General features: G+C 39.7%; 1 protein-coding gene across 1 annotated transcript in view; it reads right to left on the reverse strand.

The window, feature by feature from the left end:
• Window positions 1-26,202, reverse strand: part of pclob (piccolo presynaptic cytomatrix protein b) — a 59,812-nt gene extending 33,610 nt beyond the window's left edge. Inside the window, exons 1-13 of the mRNA XM_085411756.1 lie at window positions 25,390-26,202; window positions 18,576-19,427; window positions 16,612-17,442; window positions 16,109-16,454; window positions 14,779-15,317; window positions 13,633-14,610; window positions 12,025-12,966; window positions 10,876-11,718; window positions 9,873-10,727; window positions 9,390-9,758; window positions 8,933-9,296; window positions 8,535-8,881; window positions 6,736-7,713 (exon numbers count right to left, since the gene is read on the reverse strand). Coding sequence (XP_085267882.1) covers window positions 6,736-7,713; window positions 8,535-8,881; window positions 8,933-9,296; window positions 9,390-9,758; window positions 9,873-10,727; window positions 10,876-11,718; window positions 12,025-12,966; window positions 13,633-14,610; window positions 14,779-15,317; window positions 16,109-16,454; window positions 16,612-17,442; window positions 18,576-19,427; window positions 25,390-26,202 — 9,057 coding nt within the window. The remainder of the gene's footprint in view (window positions 1-6,735; window positions 7,714-8,534; window positions 8,882-8,932; window positions 9,297-9,389; window positions 9,759-9,872; window positions 10,728-10,875; window positions 11,719-12,024; window positions 12,967-13,632; window positions 14,611-14,778; window positions 15,318-16,108; window positions 16,455-16,611; window positions 17,443-18,575; window positions 19,428-25,389) is intronic.
• Between the last annotated feature and the right edge of the window lie 1,344 nt (window positions 26,203-27,546).

Raw genomic sequence — 27,546 nt, forward strand, 5'->3', positions numbered from 1 at the left:
GTACTCCTCTGAAGACATTTCCTATCACATCTAAGCTCCATTAATGGACAGCTAAAGAGGACAAAAGCCATAAGCTGCCAATACATTAAGCACTGTGTCTGTACTAGCAACCTAGCAGACCAAATCACAGCAATGCGCCTGCCTCTGCAGAGTCAGGGAGAGCTGCTCTCATATAGGACAGAGGGGGAGTTTATAACACACACATATCCTGTGAAACACCACAAAGTTTTAATTACTTCATCCATGGTTTAATGTATTAGACCCATACTACTTATACTGTTTAGTGTATATACATTTAGAATATCATAATTATGCTAATACAGTGGTCATATATGCATAACAATGCCCATGTAATTCATAAACTAGTAACACAGTTACTTTGTTTTTTTCTCTTTCATTTTACTTGTGAAACTGAGCTTTTAAAATACCCCTCTTGTTTGTATATTTTGTCCCACTAAATTGTATAATTATTGCTTGTAACTTTCCAGAACTACCACTGAAGACTGATAGCGTACATCTACTGCAAATAGAGCATGCAAGGAAGTGTTTATATTCAGAAAGTGTAGGCAGCAGTAACACTGCAAGATGAATATGATAAACTGCATGAGCGTGTTTTGTTTCTAACTGAGAAATATTAATTGAAAACAAAATTACAGCCAGTGAGAACACATTAACATAATCTTTGATAAATAACGCCATAAAAAATGGGGAAAAAATGCTAGACTTAGAGGAAAATCTGATACTGATGCATTCAGTTTGCCTGACAGTGAGATGTTTTTGTTCAGTGAGTCGTGATTCAGTCAGGAGGATGATAATCCTATTTGTTACCAACAGTAACAAATAATACCTCATCAGCAGAGTGTATGATGCTGATAATTGTGTTAAACACAAAATGATTTGAGTCTCAGTTTCGTGTGATCTGATGCGAGTTCAGCATCAGTGATGTTTACCTTTGAAGTTGATCAAACACTAATTACCAGGAGGTTCATCTAAAACCCATATTTGCTGAGAACAATTCATCAAGAATACAGAATATGTGCTGAAAAACCTTTTAAGTCTAAAGGTTAGGGTTAGTTCAAGTATTCTAATATAATCCCAACATGTCCTTCCATGCTCCATATTCTTCTCTGTCTTGCTTACAAGATGTAATCACAGGTAAGGTGTAAGATGCTCTTCTTGCCTGTGTATGCTAATCAGCAATTTCATGTCACTACCAAGGCCATTCAGAGGATAAATTAATAATCATAAACGTCTGCTCTTCCTGTTTGTTTGATCATCTTGTAGACCCATTACAATATGGTCTGATGGGAGGCAGCTGATTATCTTTATAACTAATGTATACTAAAATGAATACAATTTTTCCTGTGTATAAACACCTGTGCCATTTGTCATTTTCAAGGAGATGAAATCGCAAGTAGTCATAAGCAATCTTAACTTTAGTTCGAAGATGGATATAAAATCAGATACATTTTACAATCATTGATTACAGGAGATGTTTACAGTTGTAATATTTCTGATATTCTATTAGTCAGCATCAATTTATTAGTTACCCTCTATGGATTGTCTTTAGTAAAGATAACTGCAAACTGAAATTAAAACATATTCACAACACAGAGGTTGTGACAAAGCTACTTGCCGACAATCTAATATGGTTCACGCCATCTTCAGGTAATAGTATTACACTGGTCTGAATCGTATTAATTGATCTTTTTCAACCGAAGTGATGAATGCATGTACTGACAAATTGCAGGAAGAACGTAAACAAAGCAACTCACTTTTGCATTGCGTATTAAATGGTGGACAAGGCAGCTGTGATAAACAAGTACACCCCTCACTGCACCAGTCTAGAACCTGATAAGTCATTTAACCTCCTAATGCAAAATCTGACAGCAAGGCAGAAAAAAAAGAACTTCCGTCAACAAAAAAGACCCTTCACATCCCCCACTAGCGCCAGTCACTGCTTCAGAGTCATGCATCAGAGCCACAGGGCTTGGAAAGTTGCCATCGTTCTTTTGTTTAATTAAATCTATTTTATGAGCAAAGAGCAGGAGCTTATAGCAGAGAGCTGTGGGAGAGACTGCTCCACACGATTAGCCTCTGAGCTGGATTATCAGACCTTGACAATGACAGCAGTAAGGAAAATAGGCTCTTGACACACAGGTATGCTGCATTAAGCTAGATCTGCTGAGCTTATGAAATCATTTCCCTGTTCAAATCACTTAAACAAAAAGACAAATAAATTATATATGTCATTCAAAATGTGAGATGTTAAAATACTTTTACTGTTATTTATGTATGTTAAATAAAAACATTTGCCAGATCTCTTCTGATAACTCTCAATGGATCCTCAGTACTCTTAGGTCGTCGTAGTGTTTGGGATGAAAAGTGACTGGTTCAGCAAAGACACATTAATCAAAGTGCTCCAAAGACCAAAAATGTTTTAGTCTTGCATTTTTAGACGAATGAAACAATTTTTTTATATTGTTTTAATAATGAATATTATTTGTCACTTCTTAGACACCTATCATAACTTATCGTGGTGGTGCTGAAATTTATCTTAACATAGCTAGATTCAAGGACTCACTATTTCTCAGCCTTTCTTCTGTGCTTTCCTGCTGATGTGTCGGATCTAGTAAGGCTCTTATTGATTTTCTGGCAAGCACCTTTAGCAAAGGCTGTAGCTTGCTAATATACTTGGCTTCCAGCAGCCCCCACAGAGCAGGGTTTCTCATAAATCACGCACTCTGATAATACAGAATGTTGACCTACTAATCTGTAATAACCACAGTGACTCACTCTAAAGACAATGAAATATGCCCATGCTTTTTCCATTGTGACAACTGGTGCATCAGCAAAGTTTCATTTGATGGCAGAGTGCAGTGGGGATAAAGACTGTTGTGGGACCAGTGGTAAGAGGGTGTTCCAGCATTAGAAGGAAATGTTACAAATTAAAGCTATAAGCTACAAACACAAATAGATGAATAGAATAATATTTTTTAAAGCAATGAATAAATGCAGGCACAGAATTACTGAAACAAATTACAGAAACATCAGTGTTTCCAAATTCCAAATATATTTTCTACGATTCTTGTTTATAGAAAAGAATTAAAGCATTTGAACTAAAGAAGCTCTTAGAAATGATCATGTATTAACATATAACCCCTAATCACTGTCAGTACAGGAGAGAGAACGCATCTTGAGATGATGTGGAATTTACAAGCATTTCATTCATGTTACTTATTATTCATTTCTATATTTATATTTAGATACTTTAAGCATTAATACAATTTTTAATTATTAACTAACTCTGTAAAATGAAGTAATAACAGGTTATGTAAGTACAATTTTGAGTATTTGCTTTGTAACATAGCACCAAGGAGTTAAACTCCCTCTATGTTTTGTAAACCAAGCCTTTCCTGTTCGGTGTTTTCATAGCTACTTTTACAAATTTAGTGAAAGTCCTTCCCTATAATTTGCAAGTCAGAGCAAAAAAAAAAATGCTTACATCTGCTCTCTGTTTCACTGTGTGTTAGTGAATAACATACCAGCTAACACAATAGTAAACAACATCATCAGTTTACCTGCTCTAACATATCATGGCTGCTCACCGAGAGTTGGTGGATGTTTTTTTTCTAATAGTTGGTCTTCTGATTGTCAGTGAAATGCAAAAGAAATGTGAAGGTGCAACTGAGATGCATTTACTTTGCAATGTGACATTCAGTGACTAATTCAATACGCCCACCAGCGATTACTCTCGACACCTGACATAAACCAGAAACAGCCATCACGCCTCCAGAAGTTTAAATTTCCATTTAAGTTCAAATTTAAGTTAAGACAATTTTTTGATGGTTGCCAAGGGTGGCACATGCACTCCAAAGGTGGCCTTCTTTGATAAATGTTGGATCTTGTGACTAATTTCCATTGCTTCAACTTTCATGAATTTAAACTGGGAAATTCTTAAAGAACATTCAACAGCTTCAGCGTTTACAGACTTGTTGTTGTCACCTCTTTAATGCTGGACCGCATCATTAAGCTTATGCATGTGAGATTTTCATACATGATATTATGCTCACATAGCGGTGACTGTAGCTCAGGTAGAGCAGATTAGCTACTGATTGGAAGGTTGGTGGTTTGATCCTTGGCTTCCCCAGTCTGCATGTCAAATATTCTTGGGCAAGAACCAAGTTGCCCTCTGATGCGTTCATCGGAGTGTGAATGTAGTGTGTGTGTAGATTAGTTTGCACTTGAGTTTAGTTTAGAAGTGCTTGTGTGAATGGGTGAATGAGGCATGTTGTATATAGTGCGTTGAGTACTTTGGGAGAGTAGAAAAGTGCTATATGAGAATCAGACCATTTACCATAATATTGAACTACCCCGCAAAAAATAATAATTTAAAAAACATTAATTAGCCTGCTGACTGATTACTTTTTAACACCATAAAATTGTGAAATCATGCAAAATTAGCTATATATCACACAGCTCTTTCTAGAACGATTAATTTTTTTCTTCCTATTAGCTGAAATGTAGCAACTTAACATAGCAATGTCAAGGTACTCCTCTGTACCTTGACAGTACTGTCTTACCTTGAGGCAACTACTGGGTCTCATAGTAAACCAATTTAAATGGACAGTAATAATGTGGGGCTTTTGTACTGGTAAAGCTGAACAAATATTCTATTTTAAACCAGTGGTAACACAGAAAATAGAGGAATCATCATTCATACTGTCACAGCTGTCACACTCTAAGCTTTAGCTAGCAAAGCACAACACACGTGTGCCCTACTTGTCAGACAACAGTCACTCCCAGGCTTTTGATGGCATCAGCTGAAGCAGAACAGGCAAACGGAAAAAAATGAATAGACTTGCTGATGGCACTCACTTTACCTCCTCTTCTTTCAAACATTACTTTTTGATATTTTAAAAGGGTGCTAAAAAAACCCAGATAGTAAACTGGTGAACACACCCATTTTGGACAAAGCAGGTCATAGGACAGCAGCAAATATGGCATCCTATCGTGCTATCCAGTCATACTGAAGCTTTTTCTGTTTTCATCACATATTTAGAAAAAACATGTGCATTGTACACCCAAAGCAGCAAACTCTGACTCACATCCCCCCAGCCCCCAGAACACAATCCAAATTCAAGCTCCAGGTTATTACCATTTTGTTGTGTCAACGAAAAAAGTGACAAGTGTCAATTGCATAAATGGCACATGTCATTCTAGGTTATCTGTCACTGGGAAAATGAAAGAAAAAAAGATTCAGGTCTGAGTGTGCCAGAACAAATTACAGCATCAACTCTTAAATCCACATCTCAGGAGATTTAAAAAAGCGTTGTGGTATTTGTTCACTTAATTATAGTAAAGTCTAGGATTTCACAAAGAAAGAGTAGACAGCACTGCACATTTCATTCAGCTACACGTTGTATGTGCGTGGGTAAGTCACAAAGCAGGTACACGTGTATATTCATGTCACCAAAACGAAGAGGAAATTGTTGAATTACATGGAGCCACTGCTGCGTGTGAGAGCAGATGGCCTGATAAGAAATGTCTGCTCTTCTAATGTACTGCACTGTTTTGCTGGACTTAATCTGTTTCAACTCTACTTATTGGCATATCACAGGGCTTTGCCATCTCAAATCTCTTATGGGGGATGGAGATTCCCTTGACCCGGGTCTCCTATGGCAGTAGATCCCATCTCGCTAATGCGGTTGCGCAACCGTCAATCACTTTAATACATTTTCAGTGCTCCTGGCCAGCTGAAGCACTCTCCTCATGAGCAGTTATGTAATAACCCTGGCATCTTCCGTGGAGAGAGAACCACAGCAGTTAGAGAGAGTGTAGTTTTGGTATGATTTGTTTTACATTGTAATTATTCCAAACACTAAGACATAATAAACTGAATGGACACAGACAGCTCTTCAAAATCAAAGTCTGAAAATACATATAAATTGAAGTTCTCATCAGATTCTAGCTGCTGTGGCACCTTCATCTAATATTCTACTCCACTTGTATTTTATTTTCTTTGTCAAGAAAATCAAACAACAGAGCAAAATGCTGCCTCGGGTGTGCTCTATTTTCAGAAGGAATAAAAAGCTTTATGACAGTCAGTCTATGTTTTTCCACCCTTTGCAACAGAAAGGAATATTCCTCAGAGTAAAAATGTGCTAAAATATGTTGGTGCAGCCTGAACACTCCAAACCAATATTTAATAGCACAAGAAACACCACATAAACAGAAAGTGTAGTAAGGATACAAACTTACTGTACTGATAAATAGCAGCATTAGGACTACCAAACACTTGTAAAGTCATTAACATGCTCATTAACATGTCTCAGGTGCATTGCCAAAACGTGAGTGTTCTTATATTAGATTTTATGCAACTTTTACATGAAAGCCAACAATGTGCCTGACCAAAACTTTTGTACTGGAACAATTTGTTTTATATAAAATAAGAAGCCACTGAAATAAATTATGTTGAAAAGTGTGCAAATGGAGCAACATGGCCACTTCACTATCACTCTGTGGTGCTCTTACTCATGTTTGGCTCCCCAATGGAAACACTGAATATTAAAATAAGGTGCTTTTGTCACATTAATGCAAAAAGACATGATCATGATAAGGATCACTCCTGCCAGTTGAACACAAGGCATATCAGCTGATGAAAAAAACTCCCTTTTTTCTGTAAATTGTAACTGAAACATTAATATGTGTATTCAAGAGTATTTTTGTACTTACCACTAATGTATGAGGCATGGGGTTAAATCCACAAAGATTGCAGACAATGTTCTTGCATTCAGTACAGGTGTTGTAATTGGGTGGCTCCTTCGTTCCCACATTGAGTTTGACCTTACAGAGCAGACAGGTAGACAGACTTTCTTTAGGAGCAACCTGAAGCACTTTGTCCTGTGCTAATGGTGTAGCCTTGGCCTGTTGAAGTGGATCAGGTGTCTGTGTTGCCGGTGGTTTACTATCCTTTACTGGGGGCATCTTAGGAGAAACCGGAGGTGTAGGTTTAGGGCTGACACTTGTTGTAGTGGACATCTTCCGTGGAGTAGGTGGTGTAACTTTAGGTTCATCCTGAACTGCCGAGGTTATCAATGTAGATGCCGAACTTAAAATTGATGAACCAAAACCAAACATCTTCCCAGTCACTGACTCAGCAGGCTTTGGAACAGTAGGTTTAGGGGCACCAAAGCCAAAGAAACCACCAGACTCCTGTTTCGCTGGTTGAGCTGGTGGTGGGGCAGGCTTGGGAGATTGGGTCAATGGCTTTGATGGCTGTTGTGGTAGTTTGCCAGCTTCTTGTTTTGCGAAACCTGACTTTACTTCTGGCTTTGTAGGTTGTGAAATCTGTCCTTGTGGGGGTTTTTCCACAAGCTTTGGCTGGCTGGCCACATCCTGAGCATGTCCTTGTGCCTTTTCCTTAGAATCTTGCTGTGCTTTGTCCATCCTTTGGACTGCAGTTGGCACTGGAGCCTCACCTTTGAGAATTTCTTTTCTGGGTTGAACTATTTGAGTAGCCTCTTTTTGGACATCTGCATACTCTGCAGCTTTCTCCTTCTGGACTAATGTCGGTGTGTCCTTCTGTTCAGAGCGAGGAGGTGTAGAAACCTTGCTTGGCATGGGCTGGGGTTTCACCACAGTAGGTTCAATGGCTTCAGATACTCCAAGGGCTCTCTGCATCTGGCAGTTTAAACAAAGCCATTCCTTTACCTGGAACAAGTGTAATGGAAAGCATAAATCACTGTCCAATAAATAAAAAAACAATAACAGTGTTCTGAAATCAGATGAAGGTGCAATGATTTTAAAGCACAAAGAATATCCAATGATATCAAGGTTACTAATGTAACGTGCATATATTCAAAGGGGATTCATTCATACAAACAAATCATGATCATTGAAAAATAAAATGTGTTTAATTTCTCAAACTGTTTTACCAGTGTAATGTAGTTTTTATTTTCTTTTAATGCAATTTTAATAAGGCATAATTATAAAAAAAAATCAGAGGCGAACTTTTTTTTCAAACAATAGGAACTGTGAGAGCTCCTGTATTGTTTTAAAAGCTTTTCTATAATGCCCAGCTTTGTTACTTTTATTTTTTATATTTTTGACTCAGAGTAGCGTAGCTTTTATCAACTCAATCTGATAATTCTTCTCCAAATGTAAGTTTCAAAAGTTACAGTCTCAAATTGGGGTATGCAACATGCTTTCGATGTCTCTTGAAAAATAAAACATCTATATTTTAACAAATTATTTCTCAAATTTGGTATTCAAATTCTTCCTATAATTTGTGCATTTTACTGGAGATAAATGGCAAAAATTAAGCCAATTCAGGCAATTTATTACAAATAATTTAGATTAAGTCTTTAGATTTAGATTAAATTCAGATTAACATCAGTTAAATATTCATAAAGCTGTTATGGCTGGATTGTTTTGTAAATCAAGTAATACTTGATTTAGTAGGACCCACAATAATTGAGTGACAAAAATATGAAAACTACAAAAAGGGCAACAATAAACAGAAAGTTGCATACCTTTAAATCATCTGGTACTGGATTAAAGCCACACTGATTGCAGACAGTTGTCTTGCATTCTGTGCAAGTGTTGTAGTTAGGAGGATCTGTGGGGCCCACTGTAAGTTTCACCTTACAGAGTGGGCAGACAGACTGATCTGCTTTTGAAGCACCTTGGGTGTCTACTGGCACCTTAGGGGGCTCTGATGGAACTTTGTCCACTTTGGCTTGAACTGTTGAAGGAGTCTTATCCTGCTGTGGTTTCTCTGGTTTCTTCTCCTCTGTTTTCTGGACAGGCGGTGGTTTGGTGTCCTTTGCAGGTAATGTTTTAGGAGAGGCTGGTGGTGTAGTTTTAGGAGTGACACTGGCTGTGGTGGACATTTTACGTGGTGCTGGTGGTGTAGTTTTAGGAGTGACACTGGCTGTGGTGGACATTTTACGTGGCGTTGGTGGTGTAGTTTTAGGAGTGACACTGGCTGTGGTGGACATTTTACGTGGCGTTGGTGGTGTAGTTTTAGGCTCATCTTGAACAGCTGATGTTATTAAATTGGATGCAGAGCTTAAGAACGATGACCCAAAGCCAAACATCTTTCCTGTCACTGACTCAGCGGATTTTGCAGCAGCAGGCTGTGTTTTAGGACTGCCAAAACCAAAAAAGCCTCCTGATTCCTGTTTTGCAGGCTGAACAGGTGATGGAGCAGATTTAGCTGGAGGGGTCGCAGCTTTTGGAGGCTGTTGAAGGGGTGCCTTTCTTGCTTCTTGGTCTGATGGAAGAGCAGACTTAGCTAAAGAAGATGCAGCTTTTGGAGCCTGTTGAGGGGGTGCCTTTTCTGTCTTTGAATCAGGGGGAGCGGCAGGCTGAATTTTTGGAGTTTGTTGCTGGGGTGTGTCTGGCTGTCCCTTGGGAGTCTCTGCAGAAGGCTTTTGCGAAACATCCGTCTTTATGATAGTGGATGAAATCATTTTGTCAGGCAATGAAGCAACTTTTGGAGCAACCTCCTTAGTTAGGTCAATATTGACAGGGGAGACAGTTTCTTTGGCTGCAGGAATGCTAACAAGGTCACCTTTGGGTACATCTGGCTTAGAAACATCTTTCTTAGAAGCTGTCAAGATGTCTGTCTTCTGTGTGCTGGCAGGGACCTCTTTGCTTGGTGAAGGTTGTGGTTTTATCATTGGTAGGCCTGGAGGTTCAGAGGCTCCAAGTGCTCTCTGCATCTGACAGTTGAGACATAGCCATTCCTTTACCTGTATGAAAAACACACATGAGCTCTGTCAATCTCTCTCTCACACAAGCAAATTCAAACCAATACTAGAACTATGTCTAAATAGGCATTCTACACTGATAAAACATTTAATTACCTCTGTTACATTTGGCATAGGACTAAATCCACACTTGTTGCACACAGTGGTCTTGCAGTCAGTGCAGGTGTTGTAGTTTGGAACATTTTTGGAGTCCATGTTGAGTTCTGCTTTACAGAGTGGACAAGTAGAGTGAGCCCCTTTGGGAGCAGCTTCTGGTTTTTCAGACTCTATTGGTGTTTTATCCACTGTTGTCTGCTCTGATAGAGGAGCCTTGACTGGCTGAGGTTGCTTCTTTTCCAGTTGTGGTTTCTGAGCAACAACTTGGTGTGATTCTTTGCTTAGGGGTTGTTTTTCCTGTATTTGATCAGAGGATATAATCAGCTGTTCAGCTGTTTTCTGAAGTGTTTCAACTTTATTGTTTTCCTTTTCTGAATCTTCTTTAGGCAGAGGAAAACTTGGTGTGAGATCACTTTTCTTCATAGCTGAAGTTTCAGCATTAGTGATAACAGGTGCACCTTGGGAAGGCAGTTGTCTTTCTTCGCTTGGAGGTGCAGTGATGGCTTGAACATCCTTGGCAGGCAGTGAACTAACTTTCTCCTCTTTTGCTTCAGCTGAAACAGTAGCTGTGGTGTCTTTTGCAGGTGGAACGATATCTGGAGTTCGATGTACGATATCCATTTTCTCTGCTGGTGCCTCTGGTTTTGGACTTTCTTTCTGCTTTTTCTCTAATACGTCTGTTTTCTGTGTGGGAATAATATCTTTCGTTTTAGTCTCAGAGACATCTTTTTGCTCAGCGGCAGGTGCGGATGCTTTGCTGGGTGATGCCTGAGGTTTCATCAGTGGAGGCTGTACTGATTCAGCTGCTGTGAGGGCTCGTTGCATCTGGCAAGTCAGACACAACCACTCCTTCATCTACAAGGAAAAGCATATTATTTTGAGTAAGTGTGTCTTTAACAACTAAATTTTTAAAATAAAAGCATAAATCGCCACAGTTAAGAAAACATAACGTATATATTATACATAACATACATTTTAATAACTACATTTTTGGTTTATTTACCTCCGTTTCATTTGGTGTTGGGTTAAATCCACACTGGTTACAGACAGTTTTCTTGCATTCAGTACAGACATTGTAGTTAGGCAGATCCTTAGACCCTATGTTGAGCCCAGCCTTACAAAGTGGACAGGTGGACGGGCCTTGTTTGACGGTGGTTTGGGAGGCTTCACCTGTTTTTGGAGGTTCTGATGGAGCCTTGTCAACTTTGGCTGAGACTAATGGTGGTGTCTGGATCAGCTGGGGTTGTTCAGCCTTGGTTTTCTCCTGGGTAGCAGGGGATTTGATCTCTTTTGCAGGGGATAACTTGGGAGAAACTGGTGGAGTCTTAGGCTGGTCCTGAACAGCTGAGGTAATCAAAGTGGATGCAGAACTGAAAATAGAAGAACCAAAGCCAAACATTTTCCCCGTCACAGACTCTGCCTGCTTTTCAGCATCAGGTTGAGATTTACCACTGCCAAATCCAAGGAAGCCTCCCGATTCTTTTCGTGGTGGTGGAGTGGCAGTACTCAGCTTACGTTCAGGCTGCCTGATTTGGTCTGGTGATTTGTTAGGAGCTGATGTTTTCTGGGGCTTCTGTTGTATTTTCTGAGAAGAAACCGGGGTGGCCTGTTTGTGAACCTCTGGCTTGACTTTAGTCTCAGATGTAGCAGGCTGTGCCGTTACGGATAGTTTCCTCTGAGGTGACTGCTGTGCTGAATACACCTTCTTTTCAGGTTCAGCTGGGCTGGTGACATCTTTCTTTTGGGGTTTTGCAGGTGTCTGAGCATTCACTGAAATTACTGATGGAGGCTCTGTTACTCCTAGAGCCCGCTGCATCTGGCAGGTAAGACATAACCACTCCTTTGCCTGAAAGAAAAATTAAATAAAATTAAAAGTTATATACACACACACATACTGTTAGGTGATCTATTTACAAATACTGATTGTTTATTAAACTAGTTATTTTTATTTTAGTTTACTTTTCCAATGCTGTAATACATCTAGTAATACGTAGTATTTTTTCATTATTTAATATTCCTAAATCCTGGATGAATATTCCTTGAAATCCTGAAATCTAGGTCAACAAGAGACATTTCAAAAGTATAAGTCTGCTGATATTAGTTAAATACAAAGTGTCAATAATAACATGTTTTGTTTTCTTCTTAGTCTTACCCCAGTTCCGTCTGGCATAGGGTTAAATCCACACTGGTTGCACACAGTGTTTTTGCATTCAGTGCAGGTATTGTAGTTGGGCAGATCCTTGGAACCAGTGTTAAGTTTGACCTTACAGAGTGGGCAGGTAGACTGATCTGGTTTGACAGCTGCTTGGGAAGCTGCTGCCTTTGGAGATTCTAATGGCACCTGTCTTGATGCTGGTGTTTTGGTCTGCAGGGATGGCTCAGTTAACTTCTGCTGCTCCAGCTTCTGGGAAGCAGGGGGCTTCATCTCTTCTGCTTTTGACTGGATTGATGGTGGACCCTTTATCTGCTCTGGTTGATCAGATTTCGTCTCCTGTTCTGGTTTCTTTACAGTGGAAGATTTGGTTTCCCTTGCAGGAGACATCTTAGGTGAAACTGGTGGAGTAGTTTTTGGCTGGTCCCGAACTGCTGAGGTTATCAAAGTAGATGCAGAACTGAAGATTGAAGAACTAAAGCCTAACATTTTTCCACTCACTGACTCTGCAGACTTTGCAGCTTCAGGTTGAGGCTTAGGACCAGCAAAGCCAAAGAAGCCTCCTGACTCTTGCTGTGTTGCTGCTTTGGCATTAGTTTGCTTACGACCAGGTTGGGTTGCCTGATCTGGGACTTTTTCAGGAGCTGTTTTCGCTTTTTCTTCCGATGTTTTACGTTCAGGTGCTGGGCTAGCCTGTTTCACAGATGCTGTTGATTGTTTTCTTTGTGGGGAGACTGCTTCTGAGGTTTGCTTTTGTACAGCTGTGTCTGGACTGTCCTTTGTTTGAGGAGTAGTCAGTTTGGAAGATTCCTTGGACTGGACTGTAGCAGGTAAAGAAACTTTATTGGGTGACATTTGTGACTTTAGTGATGGAGGTCCAGTAAGCTCAGAAGCTCCTACTGCTCTTTTCATCTGACAATTAAGACACAGCCACTCTTTTACCTAAAATATAATAGACACTTGGTTAAGTGATCCTTTATAACTACAGATTATATCATCAAATGTATACATTATGCATCAAAACAAATTCATCAAATCTCTACTTAAATATAGTTTAATACCACAGATGATACATCTACAAATAAATTACTTTAAAAAGCAACTTTTAATGATTGAATTCAAAAGGCCGGTACCAAAGATTAAAGTCACCTACACAGTATCTGGCCCAAAGTGAAATAGGATTATTATATTACCTCTGCTCTTGAGATAGAGCATTGGATAATGGCTTGAAAAATGTTTTAACTTCTCTTTATAAGACATCATCACTATATCTTTTAATCCTATTAGCCATTTATATTAAATTTTATAAGAATTATCATCTGATTTATTAATTATGACAAAAGGCATATTTTCAGCTCACAGTGGCATTGACTTTTGATAACTAAATTCTGAGTACACTACAGTGTTTGGCTAAAAAAATTTTTAAAAAATCACATGGTGTGTTTGAGATGTTTTCAAGTCTGAGATGCACAGACATGGACACAGATGACCACAAAAACATGCCTGAGACTATAACTGCTGCCAGCATGGTGGTATTTGATTGTTTTGACACTACAGGCAATGTGGAAAACAGACAATATTTTTTAAATCTTGTATTCATGTACTTACCTCTCCTACTGGCATGGGATTAAATCCACATTGGTTGCAGACAATGTTCTTGCACTCAGTGCAGGTGTTATAGTTAGGTGGGTCCTTGGAGCCTATGTTAAGCTCAGCCTTACACAGTGGACAGGTTGTCTGGCCTGCATTAGGAGCCATATGAGACACTTTTGCTACTTGTGGTAGAGCTTTATCATCTTTGCTTTGGTGGGATTCTTCTGGTTTCTTCTTTTGTTCTGGCTTCTGAGGAAGAGTTTTAGGCTCCCTTGCCGGTGACATCTTGGGAGAAACTGTTGGTGTACTTTTTGGAGAACTCTTGGTTGCAGCAGACATCTTCGGCGAGACTTGTGCTGGCGCAGACATTTTTCGAGAGCTTGGTGGTGTGGTCCGTGATTCGTCTTGAACTGCAGATGATATCAAAGTGGATGCTGAGCTGAAAATGGAAGATCCAAAGCCAAACATCTTTCCACTGATGGATTCTGTTGTTTTTGAAGTATCAGTTACGATTTTACCACCCAAACCTAGTGGGTTTCCAGACTCCTCTTGTGTGACTGTGGTGACCTTACTCTGTTTTAATCCCGGTTGACTTCCCTGGTCAGTTGGTTTCTCAGGGCCTGATGCAACTGAAATATCAAGAGGCTTTTTCTCACCAGGAGTTGGGCTAGGATGTCCTTCACTTTCGGGTCCTTTAGCCTCCTTAGATGAAGGTGCTACTGCTGTGGACCGTGTCTTCTGAGGAGAGCCTAGTGTGGCTGTGTCCTTCTTTTGAAGTATGCAAGCCCCTGGAGTCTCCATCTTAGGAGCTGCATCTGATTTTATTTCCTTTTTAGTTTCCACTTGATCAGTAACTATTGCTTTATGATGTACAGCAGATGGAGAAATTTTTTTATCTCCATGGAGGTGTTTCACAGGAGGCCCTGTGGGTTCAGCTGCACTAAGAGCTCTCTGCATCTGACAGTTCAGACATAACCATTCTGCATAACCAACCTGCAAAAACAAAGTATATTTTATTAAAATATGAAACATTTAAAATAATATTAACATCTAAATTAATGTTGTAATAACAATTCAATTACAGGTCTATATATGTAATTTATGCCGTGCATTTTATTGAAGTTTTATTAAAGTAAAATGAGTAATTATTGCTTCTCCTACCTCTGACACATTTGGCATTGGATTGAATCCACACTGGTTACACACAGTGTTCTTGCATTCAGTGCATTTGCTGTAGTTTGGCGGTTCCTTTGAGCCAAAGTTGAGTTTCATCTTACAGAGTGGACAGGTAGATTGGCCTGCCTTTGGAAGAGCTGGTGAAGCTGGCTCTTTCTCTACTTTGGCTTGTATCAGGGGAGAGGTCTTGGCTTCTTGAACTTGCACAGCCTTCTTCTCCTGCTCCTGCTTCTGAACAAATGGTGATTCACTCGCCTTTGAGACAGGAAGCTTAGGAGAAACTGGTGGTGTCTTTTTGGATTCATCTTGGACAGCTGAGTTTATTAAAGTCGAAGCCGAACTGAAGATGGAGGTACCAAAGCCAAACATTTTTCCACCCCGTGATTCACCAAGCTTTGTAGAATCTGAGGGAGGTGTGGAACGGCCAAATCCAAAGACAGCTCCAGACTCCTCTTGTGTAGTGGATGTAATACTACTCTTTTTGATTTCAGTTGGATTTCTCTGTTCAGGTGGTTTTTGAGGTCCTGTCTTTTGGCTCTGCGGTGGCTTTTCTGGTTGCTCTGCTGGTTTTTTCATCTGACAGTTGAGACATAACCACACCTTCCCCTATATTAAAGCAAGGAAAAATTAATTAAAATATAGTCAGGGTAGTTTTAATGCAATAGAATATTTTACTATTAAAAGACTGTAATAAGTTCATTGACAAACATTTATATATGTAATATGTATAGGTGATTGTTCAAGTATTTTCTTACCTCCTTAACATTTGGCATAGGATCAAATCCACATTGGTTGCAGACAGTGTTTTTGCACTCAGTACAGGTGTTGTAGTTGGGAGGGTCTTTAGAACCCATATTGAGTTCCAGTTTACAGATAGGACAAGTTGACTGGCCTGTCTTAGAAACGACAGGCAATGCAGGTGCTGTCTTGGATGCCTCTTCAGGAGGTTTGCCTGCTTTTGTCTGTACTGATGGTGAACCTTTGTCTTTTTGTGTTTGCTCTGATGTTTTCTCCTGTACCAGTTTCTTGACAGTGGGAGACTTGGAGTCACGTGCAGAAGACATCTTAGGAGACACTGGTGGTGTCTTTTTGGATTCATCTTGGACAGCTGAGTTTATTAAAGTCGATGCAGAACTGAAGATGGAGCTACCAAAGCCAAACATTTTTCCACCTAGTGATTCAGGGGTCTTTGCAGAATCAGGTTGAGTTGTAGAACTGCCAAAGCCAAAGAACGATCCAGATTCCCCTTGTGTCGATGCTGTACTACCCCTTTTAGATCCTGGTTGATTTATCTGATCTGTTGGCTTCTGAGGACCTGTCTTCAAGCTTTGCTGTGCATTTTTCTGACCAGAAGCTGGACTGGCCTGCCTATGACTTTCAGATCCTTTCACATCTTCAGTCTTTGCCAGCTGTTCTCCTGGCTTTTGCACTTTCCGCTGAGGTGAGCTTGATGGAGAGGGCTCCTTTAATTTAGATTCAGCAGATGTCACATTCTCTTTCTTTTGAAGTTTATCCACTGGGGGAGTTTCCTTCTTTAGGGCACTGTCTTGTGCAGTGACTTTACTCGGTGAAGCCTGTATTTTCATCATGGGAGTTCCTGGAGGTTCTGATGCTCCCAGTGCTCTCTGCATCTGACAGTTGAGACATAGCCACTCCTTCACCTACAATGGAGCAACAATATTTAAAAATTCAATCAGTCGTGCTGCGGAATACATTTTAATGTTAAGACATTTTAAAGTGACAACAATAAAAAAGACATAATGTCACAGTTATTGTTCAAATAAATTGTTATATTCAACACAATTCTCCTTAACTTACCTCCTTAACATTTGGCATAGGATTAAATCCACACTGGTTGCAGACAGTGTTTTTGCACTCAGTACAAGTATTATAGTTGGGAGGATCTTTAGAGCCCACATTAAGTTCCAGTTTACAGAGAGAGCAGGTAGACTGGCCTGCCTTGGAAACAACTGGTGGAGCTGATGCTTTCTTTGGTTGCTCTGATGATGGCTTGTCTGCTTTTGGCTGTACTGGTGGTGAGCCCTTGGCTTTCTGTAGTTCCTCTGTTTTTTTGGCCTCTTCCAGCTTCTTGACTGGAAGAGGAGATTTCGAAGTGGGGGGTTTAGAATCCTTTGCAGCAGACATCTTGGGAGAAACAGGTGGTGTACTTTTAGGTTCATCTTGAACAGCTGTGGTAATCAAAGTAGATGCAGAGTTGAAAATGGAGGAACCAAAACCAAACATTTTCCCTGTCACTGAATCTGCAGGCTTTGTAGCATCAGGCTGAGTTTTAGCACCACCAAAACCAAAGAGGCCTCCGGACTCTTGCTGTGCAGCTTTAGTGGTGCTTTCCTGCTTTCCTACAGTTTGATTTGTCTGCTGCGGTTGTGTCTTCTTGTTCTCCTGAGATGCTGTCTGACCAGGAGCTGGGCTGACTGCCTTTTGACTGTCTGGTTCTTTAGTCTTTGCTGGCTGTGGTGCTGATGTTGGTACTTTTCTCTGGGGAGAGCCTGGTGCATTAGTCTTCTGTGGTGTAGGCTGTGTGGGAGTAGTCTTTTTGAAAGATTTTCCCAAAGATGTATCAATTTGAGGTTCAATTCCTCCAGCAGCCCGTTTCACCTGGCAGTTTAGACATAGCCACTCCTTCCCCTTAAAAGAACAGCATAAAATACATTATAAATGTATTAATCCTAAAAACACAAAAACAGTCTTATGGAAAAAAAACCACAAAAAGAGAAAAGAACCATAGAAATACAAATGCACAAAAAATGTTATAACTACAGTAAGCAAGAACTGTGGTGGTCCAAAAATCAGCTTAAGATTGGGATAGTACTTTATGGTGCTATTTGTAGCACCAAATATCTACATGAGACAATGTAATGTATTTTAACTGTATCCAAATAAATTTGGTTTTCCAACTAAAAATAGTGCAGCAAAACAAAAGCTTAAAGAAGGATTAATCGCCAATAACTATTTGTTTAACTTACAAATTAAAAAACTGAGAGCAATAATGATAGTATTATTTTAGTTTAAGGCAGTATCACAACACAGTAGGTACTTTGTCATTTACCCTCAAAGGCTTTACTTTGAGCAGTGATGTATTTTGAAAACACCTTTAAAAGTAAATGTCTTTGTCCAAAATCCAAGAACAGGAACTTGCACAGTATGAATGTGAAAAAGCAACAACACTGTTCAAGCATTACTGAGCATTTTTATTTCTTGTTTCTGTTATATAACCATATAAGAGTGGTAAAATTATTGAAAGAAATAAAATGCCACTCCCTTTTACTTGAAAAGAGATCTAGGTCTAATGGAAAAGACAGCTGTTTGCAGGAGTGTGAGCCTTCCCCTGCTCAGCATGATTAAAGGATCTGACAAATAGCATTCTCAGTGTGACTCTTAGTCAAAGTATCAGACGTTCAACAGGACTGCACATGAAAACAAAAACAAACAAAAACAAAATAGCTTTCTCGGGTAACTTCTGTGTTCATAAAACTTTGTGAAAAACGCTCAAATGTAACAAAATTTTGTATATCATCTAACATGTAATGGTTCTTTGATAATAGCTCTCCAATCTATGAAATAACATAAAAAAGGATCTTAACAGCTTCAACAAGCTTAATTCTTAAGCATGCCTCAGAAGTCCAAGTAAAAGACACTTCTGAGAAATCTGTAAAATATTACAGCAAACAAATGTACTGACCCTTTAAAACTCCAAAATTAAAAAGATATACATTTTATTTTAATTTTCCTAAGTTACTTCAGTAAACTGCACCTCTTACCTCATTAACGTTTGGCATGGGGTTAAAACCACATTGATTGCAGACAACGGTTTTGCATTCAGTGCATGTGTTGTAGTTGGGAGGATCCTTCGAGCCCATGTTAAGCACTATTTTACAGAGAGGACAAGTGGATTGGCTTGTAGTCGGAGCAGTGTGGGAAGTTGTTGCTGTCTTTGGAGTGACTGGCAGGGATTTTTCTGCTTTTGCCTGTCCAGCTGGATGAACCTTTGCTTGTTGAGGTTGTTCTTGTTTCTTGTCTTGTTCTGACTTTTGGATAGAAGGCGGTTTGGTCTCCTTGGAAGATTGCATTTTAGGAGAAACCGGTGGAGTTGTTTTAGCCTCATCTTGAACAGCAGAAGCTATCAAATTAGATGCAGAACTAAAAATAGACGAACCAAAGCCAAACATCTTTCCAGTCACTGAATCTTCTGTCTTTGCAGTTTCAGTTTTAGTACCTCCAAAGCCAAATAAACCTCCTGACTGCTGCTGGGGTGCTGAGGTGGCACTGCTTTGCTTGCGTTCAGTCTGATTAGTTTGGTGTGGCTTAGGAGATCCTGATGCTCTCTGGGCCTCAGGTGTCATTTTCTGAACAGGTGCTGGACTGCCTTTTTTTTGAGCCTCCGGTCCTTTAGCAGCTTCTGCCTTTTCTGGCACTTTTGTTGATTTAGACTGGATTTTCTGCGGTGAACCTGGTGCTGATATTTCCTTTTTGACAGGCTCAGCAGCTGATGGTGTCTGTTTTTGGGGACCAGACATTTTGTTAGGTGTGGGGTTTTTCATGGGAGGTCCTGGCAGTTCAGAAGATCCTTGAGCTCTCTGTATTTGGCAAGTAAGACAAAGCCACTCGTGTGCCTGTACAAAAAAACAAAGACAAATAAATTTATTAAAAGATATGTGCAGATAGATGCACATAATGTAATAAGGTGAAAGAAGAAAAAAAGTACATTTCCCCAAATTATTCAAGGGACATCACAACTGAGTTTTGAAACTTTTGAAAATAAAAAAAATGTAAAAACTAGTGATTCAATAATGGTACCAGATTGATTTAGCTCTACCAGTGCTAAACCCGTGTTAATTCAATACTAATTAAACACAATCTAACAGCAGTTTTCAAATACATGACATAAAATGTACAATACTTGCGATAGTACAATATTTCATCTTGTAAGAACTTTGGTGTCACCAAGTAGCTTGCCCACTACTAGCACGGTAAGGGTTCCGTGTCCTTTGGTAAGACATTGAACCCAAAATTGTAAAACCCCTTGTGTGTGAATGTGAAAAGACATTGCAAAGTACTTTGAACAATATACTTTGTTCAGAGTATGTGCTAATGTGCTAAAACACATTAAGTGAAATATTTCAAGTCTTTGTTGCTTTAATTGTTAGATAAAAGATAGCAATTTTGATTATAGCTTATATCTCAGGAAAATCTGAAATCTCTATCTCAGATTATAAGAATATCAATCAAAAAAGGATTTACAACACAAAATATCAAACCTCTGAAAAATATGTTCATTTATACACTCAATACTTGATTGGAGCTCCTTGAAAACATACTATTGGATCAAAATGGACTACATAAAGAAATGTATAATGTTTATGTTTTGTTCTATAAGGACTGCACTGCTTCAGCCAAATCCACATACTACTCTGGTTTAATCAGTTCTAATGAAGGTAGCTCAAGGTCTCTCTTTTCAATGTTCAGTAAAATTACAAAACCTCCAGACATATTACCCTCCCATATGTATTCTGCTGACTTTTGTAATTCTCTTATGTCTTTGTTCACCCGTAAAATCTCAGATATCCACCGTCAACTTAACTCTGCAGGAGCTTCCAACTCTGAAGTAGACTTCCTGTTTCCCCTCACTTTTTTCAAGCTTTCCTCTTCCCTCCATAACTGATGTATCTAATCTTATTATAAAATCTAAATCATCCACCTGTCACCTTGACCCTCTTCCCACTGTGTTAGTTAAAGCCTGTCTTCCCTCATTAGCTCCTCTCATAACCAGTATTATACATTCCTCCCTTAACACTGGAATCGTTCCTTCATCTCTGAAAAAGGCTTCTTTTATTCCAACTCTCAAAAAGCCTGGTGCAGACCCCCATAACTTTGATAATCTTTGCCCTATATCAAATCTACCCTTTATTTCAAAAATTCTTGAAAAAATTGTCACCTCCCAGTTCACTTACACCTCAATAAACATAATCTCTATGAACAATTTCAATCTGGTTTCCGCCCCAGTCATAGCACAGAAACTGCTTTGTTAAGGATTATCAATGACCTTCTGATGGCAGCTGATTCTGGTCTCCTATCCATCCTCATCCTTCTTGATCTTAGTGCGGCGTTTGATACCATTTCTCACAATATCCTCCTGAACCGGCTAGCATCCATTGGCATTAGTCATACGGCCCTTGCCTGGTTCACCTCCTATCTCTCAGACAGCACTCAGTTTATCCAATTTAAATTCCATTCTTCAAGTCTCCATCCTGTTTCTGCTGGTGTGCCCCAGGGTTCAGTATTAGGGCCTCTTTTATTCATTATTTACATGCTCCCTCTTGGTCATATATTCCGAAAATATCATATAAATTTTCACTGTTATGCCGATGACACCCAGCTCTATATTTCTTCTAAACCCAATTCATCCCTCCCACCTACCTCCCTCTCAAACTGTCTTATCGAGATTAGATCCTGGTTCTCCTCCAATTTTCTTAAACTAAACAGTAATAAAACAGACGTTTTACTTGTTGGTACAGCCTCTATCTTATCCAAATGCCACAGTTTTTCCATTGACATTGAAAGTTCTCCCACCCTTTCCTCCCCTCAGGTTAAGAGTTTGGGTGTCATACTTGATAATACTCTTTCATTCCAGTCCCACATTAATTACATAACCTGGTCTGCATATTTCCACTTACGCCCCTTCCTTACTCCCCATGCTGCTGCCATCCTTGTCCATAGTCTTATTACGTCCCGCATTGATTACTGCAATTCCCTCTTATTTGGTCTCCCTAAAAGGTCCCTTCATAAACTCCAACTTCTTCAAAATTCCACAGCTCGGGTCATAACGCGTACTCCTTCAAGAGCTCATATTAGGCCAGTTCTTCAGCAGCTTCACTGGTTGCCCATAGAAGTCAGGATAAACTTTAAAATCTTACTTCTCACGTTCAAATGTATCCATAAATCTGCTCCTTCCTATTTGTGTGACCTGCTCCATATCACCACTGTTTCCCGCCCTCTCCGATCCTCATCTGCTATTCATCTTACTGTTCCGTCCGCACGTCTTACCACTATGGGGAACAGAGCCTTCAGTCGCTCTGCTCCTCGACTCTGGAACTCTCTTCCTCCAGCCATAAGAAATATAAACTCTCTTCCCACATTTAAGTCACAGCTCAAAACACATCTGTTCAAACTGGCTTATTCGCTTTAGTGCTGATTTTATCTGTTGTCAAGTTCTGCTTTGCAATTTTAACTTATTTTATGACTATTGCTTCTTTTATTAATTTTGTTCTTTTGTAAGGTGATCTTGGGTTTTTGAAAGGCGCCCTCAAATAAAATGTATTATTATTATTATTATTATTATTATTGTTAATATGCTGTGTTGTGACATACAGCAGACCAGCTTGCTAAGGTGTTCTTGAAGATCAAGTTGCTTTAACAGCAACCTTCATCTTGTATACATTCTCAGGTCAGGTGTTTCTCATCTTCCTCTTGACAATACCCTACAGATTTTTAATGAGGTTCAGGTCAGGTGAGGTGGCTGACCAATCAAGGACAGTGACAAGATAGTCAGCGAATTATTTGTTAGTAGTTTTGGCACTGTGTGCATGAGCTAAATCCTGCTGAAAATGGAAATATCTTTCTCCTTAGCCAAGATAAGACGATTCTGACATTGTCTCTGAGTATTGATTGTTTGGTATGATTGATAATAGAAATTAGATAGTTGTAGACCCTTTCCTGAAGCTGTTTGTGTGTAGTGGTTCTTGAAGTTAAGTGCTGTGCAAAACTCTAGAGCGAGCCCTCATTTCTCTTTATTTTATTTCCTTCTTGTAATTTTAAAGTAGTAGAGCAAGAGTTCCTCAAGCTTTGTGAAGGTCTTTCAAGGATTTTCTTTGGATATTAGATATTGACTAAATTTTCCCATTTTCAATACAGTCCTTGTACCTAGCAATTATGAATGGAATGCTTTTGCTTGTTTGTTAAGCCACTTAACACTGGCCTATGACTCAATCAAGCATAAAAAGGCACCTAACTCAATGAATGAACTAGTGTCATATACATACACATAACAGACAAGTTAGCCAAGAACCAATTTTAAATTATATATTTAGGCACGTTTGTTACCAGCAGCACATCGCAAAATTATATAATTTCTTCTGAAATTAAATCAATGAAAAGTCCAAAAATAACACAGTTTCAAAGGCATAAAATAGTTAATACAAGTTTTAGATACTTTATTTATAACTAGCTATAGTTATAAATTGCTATAGTTATAAATTGTTATAGAAATAGATTCCCAAAGAGCTACTAGCTGAAAACTCTCCATTTCTTAACATGTTGTACAGAGTTTACTTAAAATTTTGCAGAAATTTGACAAGTGGAGAAAAAAGAAAATGTGTCAGGACTAAAGAAAACCATCAATAGGATGTCTGTGAAGGTTCTCAGTCATCCAGGTCATCGTTGTTTAATGTAGACTGTTCCTTGCTACACTGTACAGCACTGTTGCTGTACAGTGTAGCGAGGAACACTGCTGTACAGTGGAGCAGGGAATGCTCAGACCTCTACATTGGAGAGAGCAAACAGCCACTTCATAAACGCATGGCACAACATAGAAGAGCCACCTCGACGGGACAAGACTCTGCATCTAAAGTACAAAGGTCACTCCATCGAGGACACCAATGTTCACATTTTGGACAGAGAAGACAGATGGTTGGCTGATTGTGGCCTACACCCATTTTCACACCTTGGTGATTAGGTAGAGGATCATTAGGGGGTCCATTGTCCCTCTTGGGGGACTCCCATAGGGCTTAAATCTGGGACTCTCCATCATTTGACCTTAGAACTGAAGAAGCTTCTCAGATGAGAGGTGAAACGTTTTCAAGCAACTTAAAGAATTCGAGACGCTTTTCTTTCCAAGCTCCTTAGACCATCAATAAGATATGAGTAGTATCTGACAGTCATGTTCTTGAGAAATAGGAAAAAAATCAAGAAAACACCTGACACTGGTCCTTAAGTTGATCCATGTACTATTCAGTGAATCTTGAAATGGTCTCAGTAGAAGGGTAGCTGTAAATGAGTTAATCTTAAGGAAGGAAAACAAGGAAGTATGCCAAACTACTCCAGAAAATCAGTGGCAAAACCAAATTTTAGTTCAAATCATCATCAGTACATACAAAGGATGTCAGAAGAGAAGTACAACAGTGAGTACTGTGTCTACAGGTATCTGTAGAACACGCTGGACACTCTGTCATGTTTTGGGGCTGCATTTCAGCCTCTGGCACATAGAAATCTACCATCAGATTTTCCACCAAGCAATACCAACTCGAAAATGGCTGATTGGCAACAGCTTCATTTTCAGCATGAAAATGATCTCAAATATACTGCCTAAAGCATACCTGGATAGAAAAACACAGTGGAAGACTGTTAGTCATAGATTGGTCACTTGAGAATCTAGCATTTAACATTACTGAAACAGTGTGTGATCATCTTGGGATAAAATGGAATAAAAGGCAACCAACATCCAAAGAAGAGGCTGAACGTCCTTCAGAAAGACTGGAAAACTATTGCTGAAGACTACTTAAAGAAATTACAAGAAAACCTGCCTAATAGATTTCAAGCTGTGTTGGTGAATAAAGGTGGTCATACCAAAGACCGACTTCCATGCTTGTCAGAATTATACAAACACGATTTTTGCATTCTACATTGCATTTCCATGTAGTTTTGCAACAGCTTCAGTAAACAGCTGAACATATCTCACATTTTCATAGCAAAATATAAAGAAATGAGGGGTGGCTCAAGATTTGTTCACAGTATTGTACTAACATGTTACTTCATTCTATGCAAAGCTCTTCAGAGTTCTTCAATCGATTGGTCTTAACAGTCCTCTCAAGGCTGCACTTATACATGTTGCTTGTGCACCTCTTCCTACCACACTTTTTCCTTCCAGTCAAATTTCCATGAATATTCTATGATACAGCACTCTGCAAACAGGCAGCCGTTTCAGCAATGATCTTCTGTGGCTTACTCTCCTTGTAGAGGGTGTCGAAGATCACCACCTGAACAGCAGTCAAGTCAGCAGTCTTCCCCGTGACTGAGGTTGCGTGCACTGAATTAGACTGAGGCATACACGGTATTTATACTGTTTGAGTAGAAGTTTTAATCTCAAACTGAAATATTTGAATAATGTGAGACACTGATTTTTGTATTTTTGTGAGCTATGAGCTGTGATTGTCAAAATGAAAACAAAAAGGCTTGAAATATTTAAATGTGCATTAAATATTACCTTTTTTAATTAAATGACAAAATGCATTTTTTATGATATTCTGAACTTTTAAGATGCATTGATAGATGCAAATGAATAACCATTCAACTCCTGGCCATTTGCCCTCATTGTCTCATGATATCAATTAAAACTACACTGCATTAATATTTTTAATTACATATGTATTAATTCTGTAAGTGTAGTGTATAGCAAAAGTATCCAACCAAAGAAAACTGCTTGAAATTTGTAGTATCAAATAAAAGAACATTTGCATTGAAGCAAAATTACGAGAAAGCATAAAATAGATCACATTAAGACTAAATTAAACCACTACTTACATTAGAGTCTGGAGGGCTGAAGCCACACAAGCTGCACACATCCATTTTACACTGTGTACAGGTTTTATGGTTAGCTGGTTCTTTTGTAAGTTGTGTTGTTTTACACACTGGGCAAAGCTTTGCTACTGCTGTTGACCCTGATCTTGCTTTGGCTGTTCCAGGTGATGAAGACCCTGCTTGTGTCATGCCAGTTGGACCAGGTCCCTTACTCCCTTGCTTATCAGAGGACTGCTGTTGGGATGTGGCCCTGATGCCTTTCTGCTCTGGTCCTGCCTTAGACGAGTCATGCTGTTGCTGCCCAATTTTTGGTGATGCCTGCTGTTGTTTTCCAACCTCAGACCCAACCTTTGTTGACCCTTGTGCACCAGTCTTAGTGGGGTTTTGTTGCTGCATCCTTGTCTGTTGTTGAGCTCCAGGTTTAGGAGAACTTTGCTGTATAGGTTGGTTTTTGGGGGGTTCTCCTTTAGGCTGGACTTCAGGTTGAGCCCCTGTCTTTGAAGTTGTTTGTTGCCCAGCAGGTTTGTTTGAGGGGCCAGTTTGTCCATTTCCATGTAGCTGTGGTGAACCTTGCTTGGGAGGTTGTTGCGTCTTTTGCATAGGGGGAGATTGGCCTGGTTTATGGGGATGCGGTTGCTGTTGATGGTCTTTTCCAGAGCCTGCTGTTGGCTTCTGTTCTCCAGATTGCTTTTGCCCCTGCTGGGGAGGTGATTTTTTATCCCCCTCACCATCATCTCCAAACAAACCAAACTTATTTACAGCAGAGGACACGGCATTGAGGGGGTTTGCCCCACTAAGGAATTTGGAGGAGAACATTGTTGGGTCTTCCTCGTCCTCCCCCTCTTCCTCCTTGCAGGAGCTGGAATCTACAGGACTGTCAGAGTCAGAGCAGGAACTGTCTCCACTTTGACCCGGCTCTCCCACAGATGCCTGAGGGGGGGCTGGACCGGTGGAGAGGGCATCTACAGCCCCACTCCTGCTGCTGCTGCTGCTGCTACTGCTGCTGCTCCCTGGGCTCTCCTCTGGCTCAGCATCTACGTCAGACTTCCTACATACATGACAGACAAAGAGAGGATGTGTGAGGTGACAGAAACAAGGGAGGGATAATGAAAGAGAGTAACATTTGCGGACCACAAGTATGTAGAAGAAGGGATAACGTAGTTTCACCCATCCACTCAACATTAACATAAAGTTGGCTTAATCTAATAACTCAACTTTGAAGACCATCAATGCATTACACAATATGTACTTAACTCGATTTAGACAAGTGTATCCTTATCTGAACCTATTAACTGCATGGTTTTCAATAGAGAAATTTTCATATAAATATTCTGTAAGAATCTGTGTATTAGACACACCGGTGTTTGATAAATTATATTTATTTCCATTCTGGTTAGAACTATTATTATTTGTCATTAAAGCCATTAAAGATTCATTCTCTTTGATTTACTCCACACCGACTGTTGCTTTCAGTACCATGGACGGGACCAGAACCGCTCTGCTGCTTGCAGCCTATACAAATCAGAGAGATCCTTGTCAGCCAGTTAAAGCCTACGATACAGCCTAATGTGCAATACAGGAGGGGGATGTTGCTCTCAATTGACCGGGCTACTACAAATCCTATTCAAATGACTATTGAAGGTGGACTCGCGGGTCCAGAACACCATTTTTTTTCACGGTGACAGAATTCGATTTTCATTATCCGAATGGCACCGATTGTCACGGAGTGAAAAATGTCACGCAAGACGTGTTTTACAGCAGCCAGACGAGTAAACACAGGAAATCTAGCGCTTTCACTGGAGAAACTGCAGGCACATCCGGGTAGCGGCCCAGCAAATAATGGGAAGTAAATACTGATAGTTTCTTGGACAAAAGCAACATCAAGGACAATACAAGTCTGTGATGACCAATTATCTTTCTAAATAGGCAATTACAGCTGCGTTCGGCGTTTACTACGCAATGCTCACTTGCAGCTCAGGTTCACTCATACGCGGTGGATCTGACGTATCCACGGCGCTTTACCGATATGAAAAGGCATCATGCATAACCACCAACCATTCTAAACCGGACAACATCTTAGTCCGCAGAGGGTACGAGGTGATAACAGCCCAAGCCCACGGGTGAGCGAAAAAATGGAAAACACATTCTCACCTTTTTCTT

This window comes from Rhamphochromis longiceps, linkage group LG7 (assembly GCF_057381845.1).
Source record: "Rhamphochromis longiceps isolate RC_006_pf linkage group LG7, R_longiceps_female_GT1.1, whole genome shotgun sequence".
NCBI classification, from domain to species: domain Eukaryota; kingdom Metazoa; phylum Chordata; class Actinopteri; order Cichliformes; family Cichlidae; genus Rhamphochromis; species Rhamphochromis longiceps.